We start from the raw sequence: 16,951 nt of genomic DNA, 5'->3' as shown, positions 1-16,951 counted from the left end.
AATTAATAAATGACTGAATTTTGCTAAAGCCCACCTCGGTGGCTCCTTTGTTCCGTTGCCGGTCTGTGGGTGTGCACCAAGCCCCAGCCACATCCTTTCGTGTCCCCTACGCCTCTCCTTCTGCTGTGACATAAGGAGCTCCGTGTTCCCCTCCTGTCCCCGTGCTTTGGTCACTGGAATCCAGGTGGCAGCGTGGAGGAGAGTGTGGAAGGTGGTGGAGCTGGGATACTGGGGTGGGTGGGTGTCCTGGGCACTTTAGTGCTCGTTCAATGGAGACGTGCTCCCCCGTCACACGGGCAGCCCGGGGGATGGCGGTGTGTCACTGCACGCCCGTTGTGTCCGTCCGTCCCCCGGTGCCCGCAGACGGGAGCTGCCTTCCATCGCACCCCATGTCCCCATATGGCCCCCTGTCCCCGTCCGCCCTTCGCGGCCTCCGCCCACCAGGGGGCGCTGCCCACCGGCCGCGGAGAAGCCAGGTCCTGACCGCTGCATAGTGAGCATTGCGCGGCCGCTCCGCCGCCACCACCTCCCAAAAGCTGCGGGGCTGAGCGAGCGGGTAACCTCCTCGAAACGTCCCGCAAACACCGGACTCTAGAAGAGTTCGAGCTTCGAAACGGCGCGAAACCTTTTGAAGAGGCGGTTGATCTTCCAGCACCCTGTCGGGGCGGCTCGCTCGGCCGCCCCTCCGCCCTCATCCCGCCGCGTCCCCGCCCCGCGCTCCGCCGTTCCCGCCGCCGTCGCCATGCGCGGTCGCAGCAACTCGGGCGTGCGGCTGGACGGCTACGGCCGCCTGGTGCAGCAGACCATCCTCCGGCACCAGGTGCGACGCGCGGGGCCGGGCGCCGCGGTGCCGGGGTCGGGGCTCCTCTCCTACCCCCGCTTCTCGCTGTCCGCAGGACGCCGTCACCGGGCTGCTGCCCGCCAGCGCCGATCACCGCGATGCCTGGGTCCGCGATAACGTCTACAGCATCCTGGCCGTCTGGGGCCTGGGCCTGGCGTACCGTAAGAACGCCGACCGCGACGAGGACAAGGCGAAGGCCTACGAGCTGGAGCAGGTGGGGCGGGGGGGCTGTGGGGGGAGCAGGGCTGCCGGAGGCGAGGGGCAGCGCCGGCCGCCCGCTTTTCTGCTGCTCGTGGGGATGCGGCCTCACGGCCGGCCGGGAGCTCCTCTCCTTCCTCCTCTCCTCCCTCCTTTCCTCCCTCCTCTCCTCCCTCCTCTCCCCGCTGACGGCCATAAGCGCTGTCTTCTCCGCCTTGCTTGCCTGCATAGCGAGGGGCTGCGGTTGGCAGAGGCTCTGGTTACAGGCACCGGTGATCTGCAAAGGTCAGCGACCAGCTGGTCCTGAGTCAGGGCTTCTCTTTGCTATCCGGAGATTAACGAGGCTGTTTTGCTTTCCTTTCCTTGCAGAGCGTGGTGAAGCTGATGAGGGGGCTGCTCCAGTGCATGATGAGACAGGTAGGAACCAGGGGAGAGCTGAGTGGGGACACCTCAGAGCCCACCAGGACCACCAGCCCCGGCTTTCCTTAATGACCCCCCTCATTGGGGGGTGACCTCCTTTCAGAAAGACTTAATAAGCCCTGACTGGATGTCAGTCCTCCAGAGAGTGTTCCAGTGCTATGGGCTAGAGGCCAGTGAAGTCTTGTGCCAATTGCTCCCTGTTTTCTGGCCTGGCTGGCCCGGTGACTATTCTCCCTGAGTGCATTCGGGGTGACCCTTTTCTTTCCCTGTGCTGCAAACCTGGCTGTGTACCCTCCAACCATTCACTATAGAGACACAAGAGCCTGGGCTTGTGTTCTCAGTGCGTGCAGGGGCTGTGAGATGTGTCCTGCTTCCAGCTACGTCTCTGCGTGCTGGGCTGGTGGCATGGAATATCCCTGGGCTTGGGGTTTGTCAAGCTCCTGCATCCCTTTCCACTTCTCCAGGTGGACAAGGTGGAGGCCTTCAAGTACAGCCAGAGCACTCGGGACTGCCTGCATGCCAAGTACAACACCCACACCTGTGCCACTGTGGTGGGAGACCATGAGTGGGGGCACCTGCAGTTGGATGCCACCTCCCTCTACCTGCTCATGCTGGCGCAGATGACAGCCTCAGGTAGGATGCCACTGGAAACCTGTATCTTGAGGGAATGAGACACGTGGTATGGAGGGGGTTGAGGTGTTTTGGGGCTCTCTATACAGATCTGTGGCTCTGCTCCTGAGTGTCCTTTGTTGCAGGGACAGTACTTGCTAGGTGGGGTGGGAGTGAGGATGTGGCCACCGCAGGGTGTATGAGGAAGAGGGGGACTGGCTTCTACAGACCCTTCCTAGAAATGCCTGAGGACTAACATGAATTTTTCCCTGCTGCTTCAGGTCTCCACATAATTCACAGCCTGGATGAAGTCAACTTCATCCAGAACCTCGTCTTCTACATCGAAGCAGCCTATAAGACAGCGGTGGGTAGTTTGAGGCCTTTGCCAGGGAAGAGAATTGTGCCTGGAGGGTGGAGGTAGTGGGCAGAACCCCTCAGAAGCTTACTGGGAGTACTGCCAAAGGGTGAGATTCTATGAGTTTTTGGGCATGACACAAACTGCTGCCTCTCTGCAGGACTTTGGGATATGGGAACGTGGGGACAAGACGAACCGGGGGATCACTGAGTTGAATGCCAGCTCTGTCGGCATGGCCAAGGTGAGCTGTGGGGATGAGATGTGGTCATTCTTTGGCTATGGGTGCTCTGCAGCCTTTGCAGGATGCAGGGGTGTGTTTGCATCTCTTCTTTGTTTAAAACTGGTCAGTGGGGCTGGCATGGTGTGAGACCTCTTACGGACTGGCAGTAAGTAGAGGACACACTGCTCTGAGTCTCACCCTACTTGCAGGCTGCCCTGGAGGCCCTAGATGAGCTGGATCTCTTTGGAGCAAAGGGAGGCCCGCAATCTGTGATTCGGGTGCTGTCAGATGAGGTGCAGCACTGCCAGGTGAGAGCTGTGCATGCAGTCTGATGGGGGTTGCAGTGTGAATAGTGGTGCCTAAGCCTCTTTCCTTCCATTTGCTCAGTCCATCCTCCACTCGATGCTGCCGAGGGCCTCCTCATCCAAGGAGGTGGATGCCAGCGTGCTCTCTGTCATCTCCTACCCAGCCTTTGCTGTGGAGGACAGTGAACTGGTGGAAATTACCAAGCAAGAGATCATTACAAAGCTGCAGGTGAGCAGCTCTGCCCTCTTCACCCTTTCTGGGAGACAGTTCAAAGCCTGCAAGCCTTTTCTCCCCAAGAATGTGCTTGGGGAGGGGGTCCTGGGACCTGTTCTCTCCCAGTCTATGTGACCTGTGTTGGGGGTGTGCAAAGAAGCAGTGCTGCATGCTGTCACACTAGGCTGTGATTGTAGTGCCTGAGCACTATGTGACCGTGTAAAGAGGATTCTTGGGCAGAGAATTCACTTTTACAATGAAGGTAGAAGGTACCTAACACTGTTCCTCCTGCTCAGCTCCTCTTCCCTTCTCTCCCAGGGGCGCTACGGCTGCTGCCGCTTCCTCCGTGATGGATACAGGACCCCCAAAGAGGTGAGTGTTCCCAGTCTGCCACCTGCCATGACTGTGGTGCTGAGGAGAGACTGTCGTGGCTTACATTCTTAGCACCCTGGATGCAGTGTGAAGGCTGTTCTGGGGAGCACTGCAATGATGAGAGCTCTTAGCTCCAGGCAGTATCATGGCAGGGCTGCCCAAAATGCCACAGCCCATTGCAGAGGTGTGGCACATCCCACCCGTGCCCACAGCAGATAAGCAGTCTGGCTCTGCCTGCATCCTGGGGCTGATGAAGTTGGATATCTCTGAGGCTGGGGAAAATGGGACTGCCACCCCACACGGGAACCCTGCAAAGGTCAACCTGTGGATCTCAGTGAGCCCCATGGAAGCACGAGGCTGTTTTTATCTCTCCTGGGCCAGCAAACAGCTTATGTACTGCTATGCTTGAGTCTAAGCTTGAGGAGGGAAAACAAGGACAATTATATAAGTGACAGGCATTTGATAACCTGATAAAACTAGAAAATGGCGCTTGGACTGTTAAATATCCAGCTGTTGGGGCCCATGATCTGGTGGGCTCCTTTGGCTGTCACATCAGCTAAAGTGTTCCTGGATGGTTCTCCTTTGCTGTGCTTCTCCAGCTGTGAGAATCACTGGCAGCAGGTGTGGCTGGGGCTCTCCAGAGCTCTCCAGTCTGACATTCCCCAGTGCTCGTGAGCTTTGCCACTGTTTGGTTAACCTGCATCCACAGAGTGAGGGGATTTGAGGTGGGGGTCTTAGGGGTGGTCATGATTCTGAGGGAACCCTGCAACCACCTGCCTTGTTGTTGTGGCCTTTCTGCAGGATCCCAACCGCTCCTACTATGAACCTGCAGAGCTGAAGCTCTTTGAGAACATCGAGTGTGAGTGGCCTTTGTTCTGGACATACCTGATCATTGATGGGATTTTCAGTGGAAACATGGAGCAGGTAAGGGAGGCAGGACTCAGCAGGCCAGGGGAAATGAGTCCTGGGCAAGGGGTTGGGGGTGAAGAAGGGCACAGGGAGCCCTGCCCTGATATTCTCTGCTCCCTCCCCAGGTGCAAGAGTACCGGGAGGCCCTTGAGGGGATTCTCATCAAGGGGAAGAACGGGGTGCGCCTGGTGCCAGAGCTGTACAGTGTCCCACCAGACAAGGTGAGCTACCTGAGCTGTGGTGGGGGGCTGCTCTAACAGTGTTAGTGAGCAGAGAATGTCTCATAGCTATGTGATTTGGTTTTAACCACTATTATCCAAAATCAAATAGCAATTTCTACATGGTAACTTACTTAGAAAAGGTGTGATGTGGAGCTGTTGAAGAAAAAAAGCACAACCAAAACACCAATAAAATAAATTACTTATTTTCCCCAAAGCTTATCTTGCTCCCATACGTAAGGGTTCTATGCTGACAGTCTGCTGGTGCATTGGCAGATTTTTAAGTGCAGCGGTGATATTTCCTTCAGCATCCCATGTCTGTGGGTCCCTTGCTGACCTGGCTTCTCTTCCAGGTGGATGAGGAATACAACAACCCCCACACTGTGGACAGGATACCCATGGGCAAGCTGCCACTCATGTGGGGCCAATCCCTCTACATCCTGGGCTGCCTGATGGCTGAGGTATGGTCCCCTCAGAGAGAGCTGGGTGGGCTGGACTTTGAGCTCAAAGGACAAATGCTGCCACTCTGCCATCTGCCATGGGGAAGCTGTCACCTCCATTCCCCAAAATTTCTTAAAGATGGGTTGCTGGTGGGCTTTACCCTCTCTGCTCAACCTGTGAGATCTTTATCTCCTCATGCCTTTTTGGCATCTGGACGAGGAGCTGCGAGATATGGTTTAGTAGCTTGTGATAGCAGTGGCAGTGTGAAGACGGTTGGACTAGATGATCTTATAGGTCGTTTCCAACCTTGTGATTCTATGATTTTTCTTTTTCTCTCAGGGATTTCTAGCTCCTGGTGAAATCGATCCCCTCAACCGCCGCTTTGCCACTGTCCCCAAGCCCGACGTGGTGGTGCAAGGTAGGGAAAGGGACCAGTTCCAAATTTTTGCATGGGACAATACCCACTCACTCTTTGGCTGTGGGATGGTTCTGCTCACCAGCACAGCCACACCACCAGCCCTGGCAGCAGGATGTAAGATGCAATGCTGGGCTTTCTGCTGGACCCTGCATTGCCCCAAGGAAATGTCACCTGCCACAATCTCCTTTGCAGAAGATGGGCACATCCTCCCACTGCTCATCTGGGTGAAACGAATGTTATGGGAGCAAGGCAAAGCTCTGGTCCCCAGAGGGATCCCCCAAGACAGCTGCCCCTGCATGTGCACCTTGCATGTGTCCAGAAAGACCATGGGCAGTGATGTCTCACCCATCTGCTTCTGAAAGTGTGCTCTGAGCCTGCTGTCTTCTCTCCTCAGTGTGCATCCTAGCGGAGACAGAGGGGATCAAGGCTATTCTGAGGAAGGAAGGCATCCATGTGGAGACTGTGGCCGATGTTTACCCCATCAGAGTGCAACCTGCTCGCATCCTCAGCCACATCTACGCTCGCCTGGGTGAGCTGCAAGTTCCTGTAAAAAAAAAAAAAGAGTGCAGAAATTGCTGTTCCATCCTGTGTGTAGATGTTGATGTCCTGCCCTGCTCCTTTCTACCTGGTTGTTTAGGGCTTTTCTGTTCCTGGGCCTGCAATGCTGCTTGTGTACGAGAGAAGCAGGGGTGGCTTTGGCATTACAGTTTCACATAGCCTCACTCTGAGTGGTGCTATGTGGAGTGGATGTGGTACGAGCAAGATCACCCAAATCTCAGTGAGGGAGGCCAGCTAGATCCCAGGGAAGGGTCTCCTGTCTGAGTCTTTAGGCCGGAAAGGATGGCTCTTGCTAGAGGGAAGGCAGGCTGTGAAGGGAGAGTGTGTTGAAATCTGCATGCTCCTTCCGTGATACTGCATATCCTCAGGCACAGGGCGTGTTGTGCAGGAGCTGGAGATCCCGCCTTGGCCAAGGGAGAAACCTGACCTGCTCCAGGCTGTGGGTGCTGGCTAATTTAAGCCACTGAAAGGCCAAGTATGACATGGGCAAAAAGGGTAGGGGAGCCACCTAGCAACTGCTGGGACTTTTCATGTGTGGTGATGCAGCTACTCTAGAAGTCATCTAGGAGCAATGGGGACACTGACAGAGCTGTTACCTTTGGGGTCTATCCCTACACAGTGGGGGCATCCCTGCACCAGCTTCTGACATTCTCAAGGACCTGGAGGTGCTGAGGTCAGGGTTGTTTGTGCGGCTGTAGTTCCAGCAAAAGTCCTTGGGCAGGGCAGTGGGCCAGAATATTGCTGTCGCTTTGAGCTGTGCCAGCTGGATGCAGAGCCATGGGGTGCTCAACACAAGCAATCCTTTTCCTCCTGGCTGGTAGCACAGAAGTCTTCTGCAGTTTGCTACCACTTTCCCTTTTGAGAGGACATGAGGAAAATGTTATAAAACTTTATCTCCCCCAGGTCGCAACAAGCAGATGAGCTTGACAGGACGGCCCTACCGGCACATGGGTGTGATTGGGATCTCCAAGCTCTACAACATTAGGAAGAACATCTTTGCCTTCACCCCACAGGTGAGTGGCATTGTACGTGCTTGTTAGCAACTGCCACACTGTTAGCAACTGTGTAAATGCATGGCAAGTTTGTCCACTGGCTGAGCACTCAAGTTGGTCACAGGGGTGGCCGATGGGAAGATTTGGGTGGCTCCAGAGCAACCTGGTGACTGTGGAAAGGGTGTTCATGTTCCTGCTCTCCCTGCAGTTCATAGACCAGCAGCAGTTCTACCTGGCACTCGACAACAAGATGATTGTGGAGATGCTGAGGACAGACCTCTCGTACCTCTGCAGCCGCTGGAGGATGACTGGGCGGCCCACCATCACCTTCCCTGTCTCTCAGAGCATGCTCGGTATAGATCCTCCAACGTCCTCTGTGGGAGAATAGGGGTGGGTGGGTGGGGGCAGCCTGGGTAATGGGGACGCAGCGGGACTGGATCAGCCAACAGCATCCTGTAAAGAGCTCGCTGCTCAAAGGAGTCACACTGAGTTGGCAGCCATCCGGTAGCCAGCAGGGCTACCTGCCAAGCACCAGTGCCTGAAGCTCAAGGCAGGTTTGTTGGCATGGAAGTATGTCGTCTCCAGGCAGCTAGGCCTGTTTGGGAAGCCTTCTGGGGAGCAAGACGAGAAATAATTCCGGTGTAAAAATGTTCTTGAGGCTCTTCCTGCATCGTGACTCTTCACCAAGGCTAACCACCCCTCAAAGGCCTTCTTAAATGTCAAGGAGGGGATGACAGAAAACCAAAAGGAGCAAAAAGGTGCACATTGGCTCCTCTGCAAACTGGCTTCTCTGGAGCAGCCTTCTTTTCCCTGTGAGCCAGCACAGGAAGGAGACTCCATGGTGCCTTCAGGCCTTTTTGATTTTCCTTGTGAAGTCGCCTTGGGTGTTGATTGTGTTTGCTGAAGTGTCTTCTGCCCTGACAACCCAGAGCACCCCAACACTTTAACAGCACCCTGAAAGCCAGGGAGGGAGCAGGGGGCTGTTTGGGGTGCTTCTGTCTGGTGCTACCGGCTTCAGGGTGAAATCCCAGGGGCCTGCAGTGCATCCCAACCTGACTTTGCTGGTTATCCAGCCTAGACAGTCATGAATTTCCCTTTTTGGGTGGTGCTGTTGGTGCCACTGCCTGGCTGCACACCCCAGAGCAAGGGTCTGGCTGCTGTCATGGTGCTTTGCATGTCTGAATGCCCACCTGGTCCTGTGTTACTGGAAGCCTGTTTGTGTAGGAGAGCCTGACTGCCTGTGTCTCTGTTCCTGACAGATGATACAGGCAGCAGCATACACCCCACGGTGCTGGCAACACTACGGAAGCTGCAGGACGGGTATTTTGGTGGTGCAAGGTGAGTGCACCATCTTCTTGGGGTGCAGGAGGGAACAGGACTGGTGTCCTGAGTGTGGCTGTATGGGAACAAGCTCTGCCTGAGCACTGTTAGGGCACAAGCTGCGGAGGATATGTTGGGATGTGCTGGGCTGTGAGTGCATCCTGGGGCTACAGTCCCAACTGAGGAAGTAGAAGAGAGGACATATGTCCCTGTGCCATTGAATCCATGGCTGTAGGACCCCTCTGATAGCTTTTGGCCAGCCTTTCCATATCCACATGCGCCTGGAGGAACTGCAAACAGCTAAAGCAGACACTGAGAGATGCGTGTGCTCCCAGATAAGCCTTTCTATCCCTGCTGAGGGACTGCCCTGCATCCAGGAGGCGAGCCAAGGGCACTGCCTCCCCCTTCCTCTCTGTGTGACCTCCCCTCCTTTCGCCCAGGATCCAGACGGGTAAGTTGTCGGAGTTCCTGACAACGTCGTGCCGAACGCACCTCAGCTTCATGGACCCTGGGCCGGAGGGTAAGGTCTTTGCCAGCGGCTACAAGCTCGGCCTTGACAGCTTTGAGGAGCTAGACCCTGAGGAGTGGCTGCATGGCTTGCAGTTTGCAGAGGATGGTAAGGGGGAACAGGCCAGTCGCTACTGTGGTGTGCAAAACACTGAACTCTCCCTTAAAACCATTAGTGTCCCACCTCCCTGTGAGCAGCTGCCAACGTGTTTCCGCACCCATCTGACCCTCTGCCAATTAACCCCATCTGTGTGATGTTCACAGTGATGCTAGTGGGGTGGCGGGGCTGGGTGAACAGAGGTGGCTGTTGCAGCCCCTCAGCTGTGGGGTTTCCCAGCCAAACAGGGCTGAGGTTGGGGGATGTGGCTGTAGCAAGCACAGAGGATGTTCCTGAACAAGCCACCCCAACCTCCATAGGCTGTTGCGTGGGGAAGAGACGAAAGCTCGGCAACCTGCCTCTGCCCTGGAGATTTGGCTGAAGATGTTTGGTGTGGTCAGCACATGTGATGGTGCAGAAGGTGATTGTACAGTGCCCAAGGTATCCATGGCTCCCCAGGCAGTCTCTAGGTGGTATTATCACAAAATCTTTGGGCCTTTCTGGACAGGGTGGCTCCAGTGCGTGCCAAATTGAGGCCTTGCTGCCTCATGGGGGCTGTGGCCCATCACAACATGACAGACCCCCCTGCTCTGAGACCATGGAAGGATGCAGGTTTTGCTGCTCCCCTTGCAAACAGTCTAGACGTGTTCTCCTCCTGTGAGACCCAGTGATGGTCATCTTCCCAGCCTTCCCATCAGTCTGCTCTGCTGCTGCTCCTGGAGCCAACATTTCCACTGCTGCAGCTCTGAATGTTTACTTCTCTTGCATGGCTGCGTCATCCACACTTTGCAGTTGCACTGCTTCATGCTGCAGCTTTGCAGGCTGCAGCCAAGCTCCTCCAAAGTGTCTGCTTCCCCCTACCCCCAGCAAGAAGTGGGGTCTGCCTGGCCACAGTGTCCACTTCGGCCTCTCTAAAAGATGCTCAGTTTTTCTGTGGTCAGATGCTGCAGGTAGACAGGATGATGTTCTCAAGCCCAATGTCTATCCTGAGGTTTTTGTCCAGCTTAGCTCCCATGCAGTGAATGCAGGGCATCCCTACCAGATTTAGGAAGGAGATGCTGTGCTGTCAGCCTTGGATGCTGTCTGTAGTTCTTCTCCTTGAGCAGAAATGCTGCTGGTCTACTGGCTGGAAATGCAGTAACAGCTAACTGTTGCATAGCATCACCTCATGTGGGGCTTCCCCCTCCCTGGGCATCACTCTTGCTGCTGGGCATTGCTGTTATGCCCTGGCTGAGCAGAGACATTGTCTCTGAGCACTCTCTCTGTGCTGTAGTTAGTGACTGGTGGCCCTGTTGCTCCCAGCATGGAGCTGGAGGCTGGGCAAAGAGCCAGGCAGGAGCTGGCGGTTTGTGAAGGAGAGCATGCTGCCCTCCTTTAACTCCTAATTAGAAATAACTCAATTACTAATCAGAAATAACTACTGCAAAACCTACCCTGTCTTGCTCCCATGCTGGAGCCTTATTGGGGTGAGGTTCTTGCTGTGCTGGGGCAATCCAGATGCTCTCTGCTTGGACAGACAGCGCTGCTGCCGCCTCTGTCTGTTTGGTTGGCTCATGGTGCTAGCCCCACGCTGTTGCTCTTTGCAGCCAGCAAAGCTTTGTCCCTGTGGGGATGCAGCTGGGGACCTCTGCCCTGGAGTGCCACGATGCCCAGTGGCTGAGGCTCTTTTTTTCCTGTTCCAGCGGACACATATGATGAGGTTGCACAGTACCTGGACCACCTGCTGCAGCGCACGGTTCCCCAGTCGAACCTCCCTCCCACTGCCCAGCAAGGAGGGCTGAAGCGCTTCCGTGCTGCCGTCCACACCACCCGTGACCTCATGTCCCTGGCATCCAAGGCCAAGGACCTTCAGGTCCAGAGTGAGTAACTCCAGCACCCTTCATACCTTCTCTTCATGGTGAGGCTGAAGTGCTTTTGGGAGGCTGAAGTGCCTTTCCCATTCGTGTGGGATACAGCGTGACCCAGGGCAACCTGCAGGACAACCTAGCCTTTGCCTGGGCACGTACATCTGCAGTTCATTGTGTTAGTCCTGGCTGTGGACTATCATTGTCCCTCTTGTAAACTGCCAAACATTTTTCTAACCACGTGGATTTCTCCTGACAGTCAGCTCCTCTGCAGTAGCTCCTTGGGGGAGCAGAGGGTGGGTCGTGAGCTGGTTTGAGCTGAGTGATGATGGCTAAGGCTGAGAAATACCTGCACCAACTGACCCTGTCTTTCTTTTAGATGTTGGGATGTACATCCCCAGCAAGATCTTCCAGGCATCCCAGCAGTCAGTGAAGTTGTTGAGCTCACCCCACCAGCATGACCAGGAAGTCAAGGTGAGCCCTTTTCCTCCGTGGCAGGGCTGGCTGAGCACTGCTGGCTTCTCATTTGAAGCCAGAGGATCCTTCTAGGGCTTCATGAGGAAAGCTTGGTCCTTTGTGGTGGGGGGATGCCTGTGGGTGAGCAGCTTTGGCTCCATGCCTTCCTACCCTCAGAGCAGGGTGCTGCAGTGCTGACCAGGAGCATGGCTCTCTCTTCCCCCAGAGCCACGCACTCCATGCAGAGATGAATCTGCCCCGCGATGAGGCTGGCAATGTGGACTGCAAGGCACTGGTAGACCAGCTGCGCATGTGCCCCACACTGCAGGAGCAAGCAGACATCCTCTACATGCTCCACATCCTCAAGTATGGCAAGCTCTGAGACCTGCCTGCACTCTGGGTGCAGAGAGATGACATGGCCACGCATGTGTCTCAACCTGCTGACCCTGAGCAGTGCAGTGGAGTGATTTTTTGGCAGTAACTTGGCACCTCCTTCATTGCAGGGGGCCTGAGTGGCACACAGGGCTTGAGAGTGAGCCTGGCCCCACCGTCAAGGAGCTCCTCACTGAGCTGTACGTGCGGGTGGGAGCCACGCGCCAGTGGGCTCTGATCCGCTACATCTCTGGCATCCTCAAGAAAAAGGTGGAAGCTTTGGATGAGGTAAGAGCCCTGCTGCTAAGCCCTGGTGGGTTGAGGGCACCGTCAGCTCCGTCTCCCTCTGGTTTGTGCTGAAGCCCCAAAGCCAGAGCTGATGATGATCCTTTCTGTCTGCAGGCCTGCACAGCCCTCTTGTCTCACCAGAAGCACTTGACGGTGGGGCTGCCCCCAGAGCCACGTGAGAAAACCATCTCAGCGTGAGTGTGGTATCTCTTTCTTCCCATGCATTCCAGGCTGGGACTGGATGTGAGACAGCCTGTATCTCCTCCGTGGACCAGGAGGGATGCAGCACTATCTCTTACCTCCACCATTCCCTCCTCAGCCCCATCCCCTACGAGGAGCTCGTTCACCTCATTGATGAAGCCAGTGAGAAGAACCTCAGTGTGTCCATCCTCACCCAGGTGAGAGGGTACGCCACAGGTGGGGATGAGCTCTGGCAAGGAGCAGTGGGATGACCTGCCCCTGTCTCTCCAGGAGATCATGGTGTACTTGGCTATGTACATCCGCACCCAGCCAGCACTCTTCACTGATATGTTTCGGATCCGCATTGGGCTCATCATCCAGGTGATGGCAACAGAGCTGGCACACTCCTTGCACTGCTCAGGTACGTGCAGTGAGGTTAATGGGGTGGGGGCTATGGTGCTTGGGGCCCTGTCAGTCAGGGAGGAGAAATGCCGTTAAAGATGGGCAGCTCTCAATGCCAGGATGAGATTGCATGGAAGTGGCAGGGTACATGGCTGGGACTACTCTTGGGTACCTCCTGATAACAGACTGGGATGCAGGCAAAGGTGAATAGTGAATGACATTCCAACTCTTCTCGCCAGCTGGAGAAGCCACTGAGAACCTGATGAATCTCAGCCCATCCAATGTGAAGAACCTCCTCTACCACATCCTCTCCGGCAAGGAATTTGGGGTGGAGAAGAGCGGTGAGTCTCTTGGCAGGGCTGAGAGCATTTCTGGGCAAAGCTGGGTCCTGGTGCAGAGCGTGGCCAGTTCTGGGCATCCCTTGCTGTGCAGAATGTCCCCTTTCTCCTGCCTTTACAGCACAGCTTCTGCCCTGCTGTAAAATGTTGGTGAAGATCTGTGATCTTCAGCAGGGTGGTCTCTGGGCATTGAGCCTGAGCCCTCTGGCTATCAGGGCTTTCTTTAGCTCAGTTTTTGTTATGATCCAGCCTGAATTGAAGCAGCTCTGTGCTGTAATGCTAGCTGGGATACAAGGCAAGGCTATGCATAAGTACCAGTGCCATGCAGCAATGAGGGACAAATGTGTCTTGAGAATTAGTACCAACTCCAGACCACTCTTCTCCTCTCCTCCAGTGCGATCGGTGGACTCGTTGGTCACCACTGCTATCAACATCTACGATGTGGAGGCTTCTGGGGCCACCAAGACTGAGCGTGCTGGCATCGTCAAGCTGAAAAGTGAGATCAAACAGGTGAGGGCAGGCAGTGCAGACTGCTTCCCCAAAGGTTTGTAGGGGCAAACAAATATAGGACAAACAAGGTTGATGGGAGAGTGGAAAAGAGTTTGCTCCTGGGCTATAGAAAGCTTACAGCTGCCTCCAGAAGGCCCCTTTTGGCTCACTCCTGCCCTGGGGGGGATGTGGGATAAACCCTTTAGTGCAGGAGTTGCTCTGGCAGTGTAGTATGGAGGGAAGTACAGGTGTGCATGAGAAGATGCAGGGGTGGGGAAGGTGGGGGGGAGGATCATGCAGCATCCCTGATGGGGATGGTGTCCTGGTGGGCCCCGTCCAGCGACAGAAACTTCATTACCTTCTTCTCTTGCAGCAACTGGATAAACGTAGGCAGTCTCTGACCGGGAGTAAGGTGAAGCCACCTTGGTCCTCCTACAGCCTCAGCTTTTATCTGTCATGCTGCGTACCAGGGCAGCTTCTGAGCATGCATGAGTTAATGAGCTTTCCTAAATGAACCTACTGAGTGAGCTGCTGCAGCAACGAGCTGGCTTCCCTTCTCGTCAGGCTTAGGGTTGCTCTGTTCAGGACAGTGGGGAGGCCTCAGGTCTGGGAAGAGGTCAGCAAAGCTAAATGTGGCACCGTGGCATTCAGGGAGCTTCCCTTTAAGTGGGATCTGCTGTGTTGAGGCCACGAAAGAGGAAGGTTTCTCAAAACCATGGGTGCCCTGGCATTACAGCCAGCTGGGAGCTGTGCTGCATAGCTGCCACAGTCGAATAGATCCCATTATACTGACAAAAAATGCTGAACAGGGTGGCACTGTGTCTCCATGTCTCTACTGCCACAACCCAGCCATACCAGGACACTGACTTGTGATATTGAATCCCACCTGTACTCCCCTGCTACTTCCTCTCAGTCTCACACCAGACAAGTGCCTCCTTTGGGGCTTGGCTTGTGTTTAGCTGTGGGCCTGGGCTATGGGGACCAGGTTGATGCTACAGCTGCAGAGTGAGGCCTAGTGTCACAGAGGGACCACACACATGGCAAGGACAGTTCCCCACCTGCTGCCGGCCTTCCTGAGACTAAATTTGTGCCCATGCCAGCAGAGCAATCACAGCCCTGCTTCTCCTCCAGTGCAGTCCTTCCTCTGATGCTAACATGAGACTTTCTGCATTTTTGCCTCTGAAAACTTCTCAATGTCCAGCTAACCACAACCCCTGGGATAACTGCTCTGCGACCTGAGCTTGGTCCGTGCTGCTGCTGCTCTGCTCATCGTGATTGCTGCTTTGCGTTGGCACTATTTGATTTATATCTCTCCCTTTCTTTTGCAGCCTGCAGACGGTGACCTACTGGCCTCTCTGGTAACCTGCGTTTGTTGGCCGTGTGTGTGTGAAGTTTGTCATGTTTTGTGGCTGCAGAAAGGAGCAGCTCTCCAGCTGGGGGTGCTGCCCTCCAGGCTTTGGGGAGCTGGGGGTGCTGCCCTCCAGGCTTTGGGGAGCTGGGGCTGCAGGGAGGGCTCTGTTGGGGCCAGCTCTGTTGGTGGCAGCTCTGCCCCAGGAACCAGGCTGGGTGGGCAAAAGCTCTCGTTGGGTATTTAACCCTGCAGCAGTTTCTTTTCTCCTTGTTTGTCTGTCCAGTCCGCTGGGCAATCAGAACTGCTGGACAAGGGCTCCTTTTCAAGCTTGCTGAAAGACCAGGCCAGTAAGGACAGCCGGCAGGGCCAGTGGAAGCGGAGACGGCGACTGGATGGAGCTCTGAACCGTGTCCCCTTGGGTTTCTACCAGAAGGTTTGGAAGGTCCTGCAGAAGGTGAGCTGGATGTCCACACATGAGCCTACGGTCCCCAGACACTTGCCTTCCTAAGGGGAGCCAGGCACCGATCGCTCATCCCTGAGGTTGTGTTGGTATGTGCTTTATGAACAAGGCTTTCAGCTGGCCCTGGAAAGCTGGGGAAGAGCCGGAGCTGCCTTGTAGGCATGCAGCACCTACTTCACCCTGTGCTTACCCTTGCAGAAAGGGGCTTGGTCTGCTGAGGAATCTTATGTATTGGGCAGGGCTGTGAGCTCTGGGAACCTGGTGTTGAGGTCACATCTGAGGCAGTTCTGGGCGCTGCTCATCCTCAGTTTAGTAAACCAGGCAGCAGAGCCTTGTGCTGTGTGTGGGAGTGTGCTGGGTGATGCCATATTGGTGTTAAAGGAGTGTTAGATTGGAGGCAGGAGATGGAGCTGGGGCACATGGGCAGCATGCAGTGATATTCAGCTGGGAATGAGGGCACAGTGCTGCTCCAGGCTGTAACCGTGGTCTCTACATCTTGTTCTGCAGTGCCATGGTCTTTCCGTGGAGGGCTTTGTTCTCCCCTCTTCAACAACCAGAGAGGTAGGTTTACCAGGTGGGGAACAGGATGGGTACGAGGCCACTCTGGGTGAACACCCAGCCTGTCTCAGGATTTGTGCTGATGATAACAGCGCTCTATGTGCATTTCTTCCTGCCTCCGTGCAGATGACCCCAGGGGAAATGAAGTTTGCTGTGCATGTGGAGTCGGTTCTCAACCGTGTCCCCCAGCCAGAGTACCGGCAGCTGCTGGTAGAGACGATCTTGGTGCTCACCATGCTGGTGGATGTGGAGGTGAACACCATGGGAGGCATCATACCTGTGGAAAAGATCCTGCACGCAGCCAATGACCTCTTCTATGAGGAGCAGGTAGGGGCTGCAGGTTGTGCCCAGACTACTTAGGGATCGATCAGCCACGCTGAAGACCTGCCTGTTGTCCTCATGGGGCACAGCAACAATGCAGCGTCCTCCTCACCCTGCATCATGTGTGGGGTGCAAGCCAGCATGCAGCAGCCCTTCTTCCTAACGCTTCTGTTCTCCTTCCCCATCCAAAATCCAGAAAGCCCTGGGTGCTGATGAGCAGATGCTGGAGAAGGATCCCTCGACGGGGATCTGCGACCTGCTGTACGACAGTGCACCGAGCGGCCGCTTCGGCACCATGACCTACCTGTCCAAGTCAGTGGCTCTGCACCTTTACGACCTCCTGCCCAGCGATGGCTGTGCCATGCAGTAGATCTCTGCTGCGGACTCCTCTCGAGAGGCGTTGTTGCACACTGCTTTCAGCCGCGGACCTTCAGGCTGTGTTTGTGGCGTGGTTGCCTGGCCTCGTGCTGGGAGCTGTCAGGGAAGGGCTGAGCTCACAGCCCTGCCTTCTGCTCCGGCTCGCCTTAGGGCTGGGGGTCAGGAGGGACCCCGATGCTGTTCTCCTGCCAGATTGGAGGGTTTTAACCCGTTCTGTGCTGCTTCTCCCTCCAACTGTGCAGGGTTTAGTCTAGCGTGAGCTGGTGCCCTGCTAGGGATAGTGCTGCTGGACTGCTGGGGAGCACACCGTGCCATCCCCACACCTTTCGTCCCCCGCATTGGCGGGGGAAGCAGTTTCACGTGTGTTTTTTGACCTCTGGGTCTGTGTTGCCTTAATGCTGCGGGCCTCGGGCCTTTTTTAACAAAAGTCACGTTTTTCAGACGAAAAGAAGAAAAAAAGAAAAAAAAAAAAAAAGCTCGTTCGCGTTGTGTGGGAGCCCGCAATAAAACGTCTCCAGCA

General features: G+C 55.5%; 1 protein-coding gene across 3 annotated transcripts; it reads left to right on the top strand.

Moving 5' to 3' along the window:
• Positions 1–662: 662 nt before the first annotated feature.
• Positions 663–16,923, top strand: PHKA1 (phosphorylase kinase regulatory subunit alpha 1). Of its 3 annotated transcripts, none has more exons than XM_090150462.1 (33): positions 663–820; positions 897–1,055; positions 1,409–1,456; positions 1,924–2,092; positions 2,350–2,432; positions 2,584–2,664; positions 2,853–2,951; positions 3,031–3,177; positions 3,481–3,534; positions 4,336–4,458; positions 4,569–4,664; positions 5,015–5,122; positions 5,442–5,520; positions 5,915–6,049; positions 6,982–7,091; positions 7,279–7,423; positions 8,330–8,408; positions 8,831–8,910; positions 10,677–10,853; positions 11,218–11,312; positions 11,521–11,660; positions 11,798–11,954; positions 12,069–12,148; positions 12,274–12,352; positions 12,426–12,555; positions 12,776–12,877; positions 13,269–13,384; positions 13,737–13,775; positions 14,692–14,721; positions 14,998–15,168; positions 15,682–15,735; positions 15,859–16,059; positions 16,250–16,923. In XM_090150462.1, the coding sequence occupies exons 1-33, from the start codon at positions 743–745 to the stop codon at positions 16,421–16,423; spliced, it is 3,618 nt and encodes a 1,205-aa protein (XP_090006588.1). In that variant the 5' UTR covers positions 663–742; the 3' UTR covers positions 16,424–16,923. The 3 variants fall into 3 exon arrangements, with proteins under 3 accessions (XP_090006588.1, XP_031449938.1, XP_031449940.1); XM_031594078.2 differs by having other exon boundaries at positions 8,831–9,006; XM_031594080.2 differs by lacking the exon at positions 13,737–13,775 and having other exon boundaries at positions 8,831–9,006.
• Positions 16,924–16,951: the final 28 nt, after the last annotated feature.

This window comes from Phasianus colchicus, chromosome 14 (genome assembly GCF_987193195.1).
Source record: "Phasianus colchicus chromosome 14, bPhaCol1.hap1.1, whole genome shotgun sequence".
Classification (NCBI taxonomy): domain Eukaryota; kingdom Metazoa; phylum Chordata; class Aves; order Galliformes; family Phasianidae; genus Phasianus; species Phasianus colchicus.
Note: the sequence above shows the minus strand (reverse complement) of the source record. Positions and strands in the feature narration are given on the sequence as shown.

Bases quoted from the DNA above. Each gene is read 5' to 3' on its own strand.
- PHKA1 (XM_031594078.2), top strand. From the start codon at position 743: ATGCGCGGTCGCAGCAACTCGGGCGTGCGGCTGGACGGCTACGGCCGC. The intron at 2,093-2,349 runs GTAGGATGCCAC...CTGCTGCTTCAG, and splicing joins GGCGCAGATGACAGCCTCAG to GTCTCCACATAATTCACAGC. The intron at 4,459-4,568 runs GTAAGGGAGGCA...CTCCCTCCCCAG, and splicing joins TCAGTGGAAACATGGAGCAG to GTGCAAGAGTACCGGGAGGC.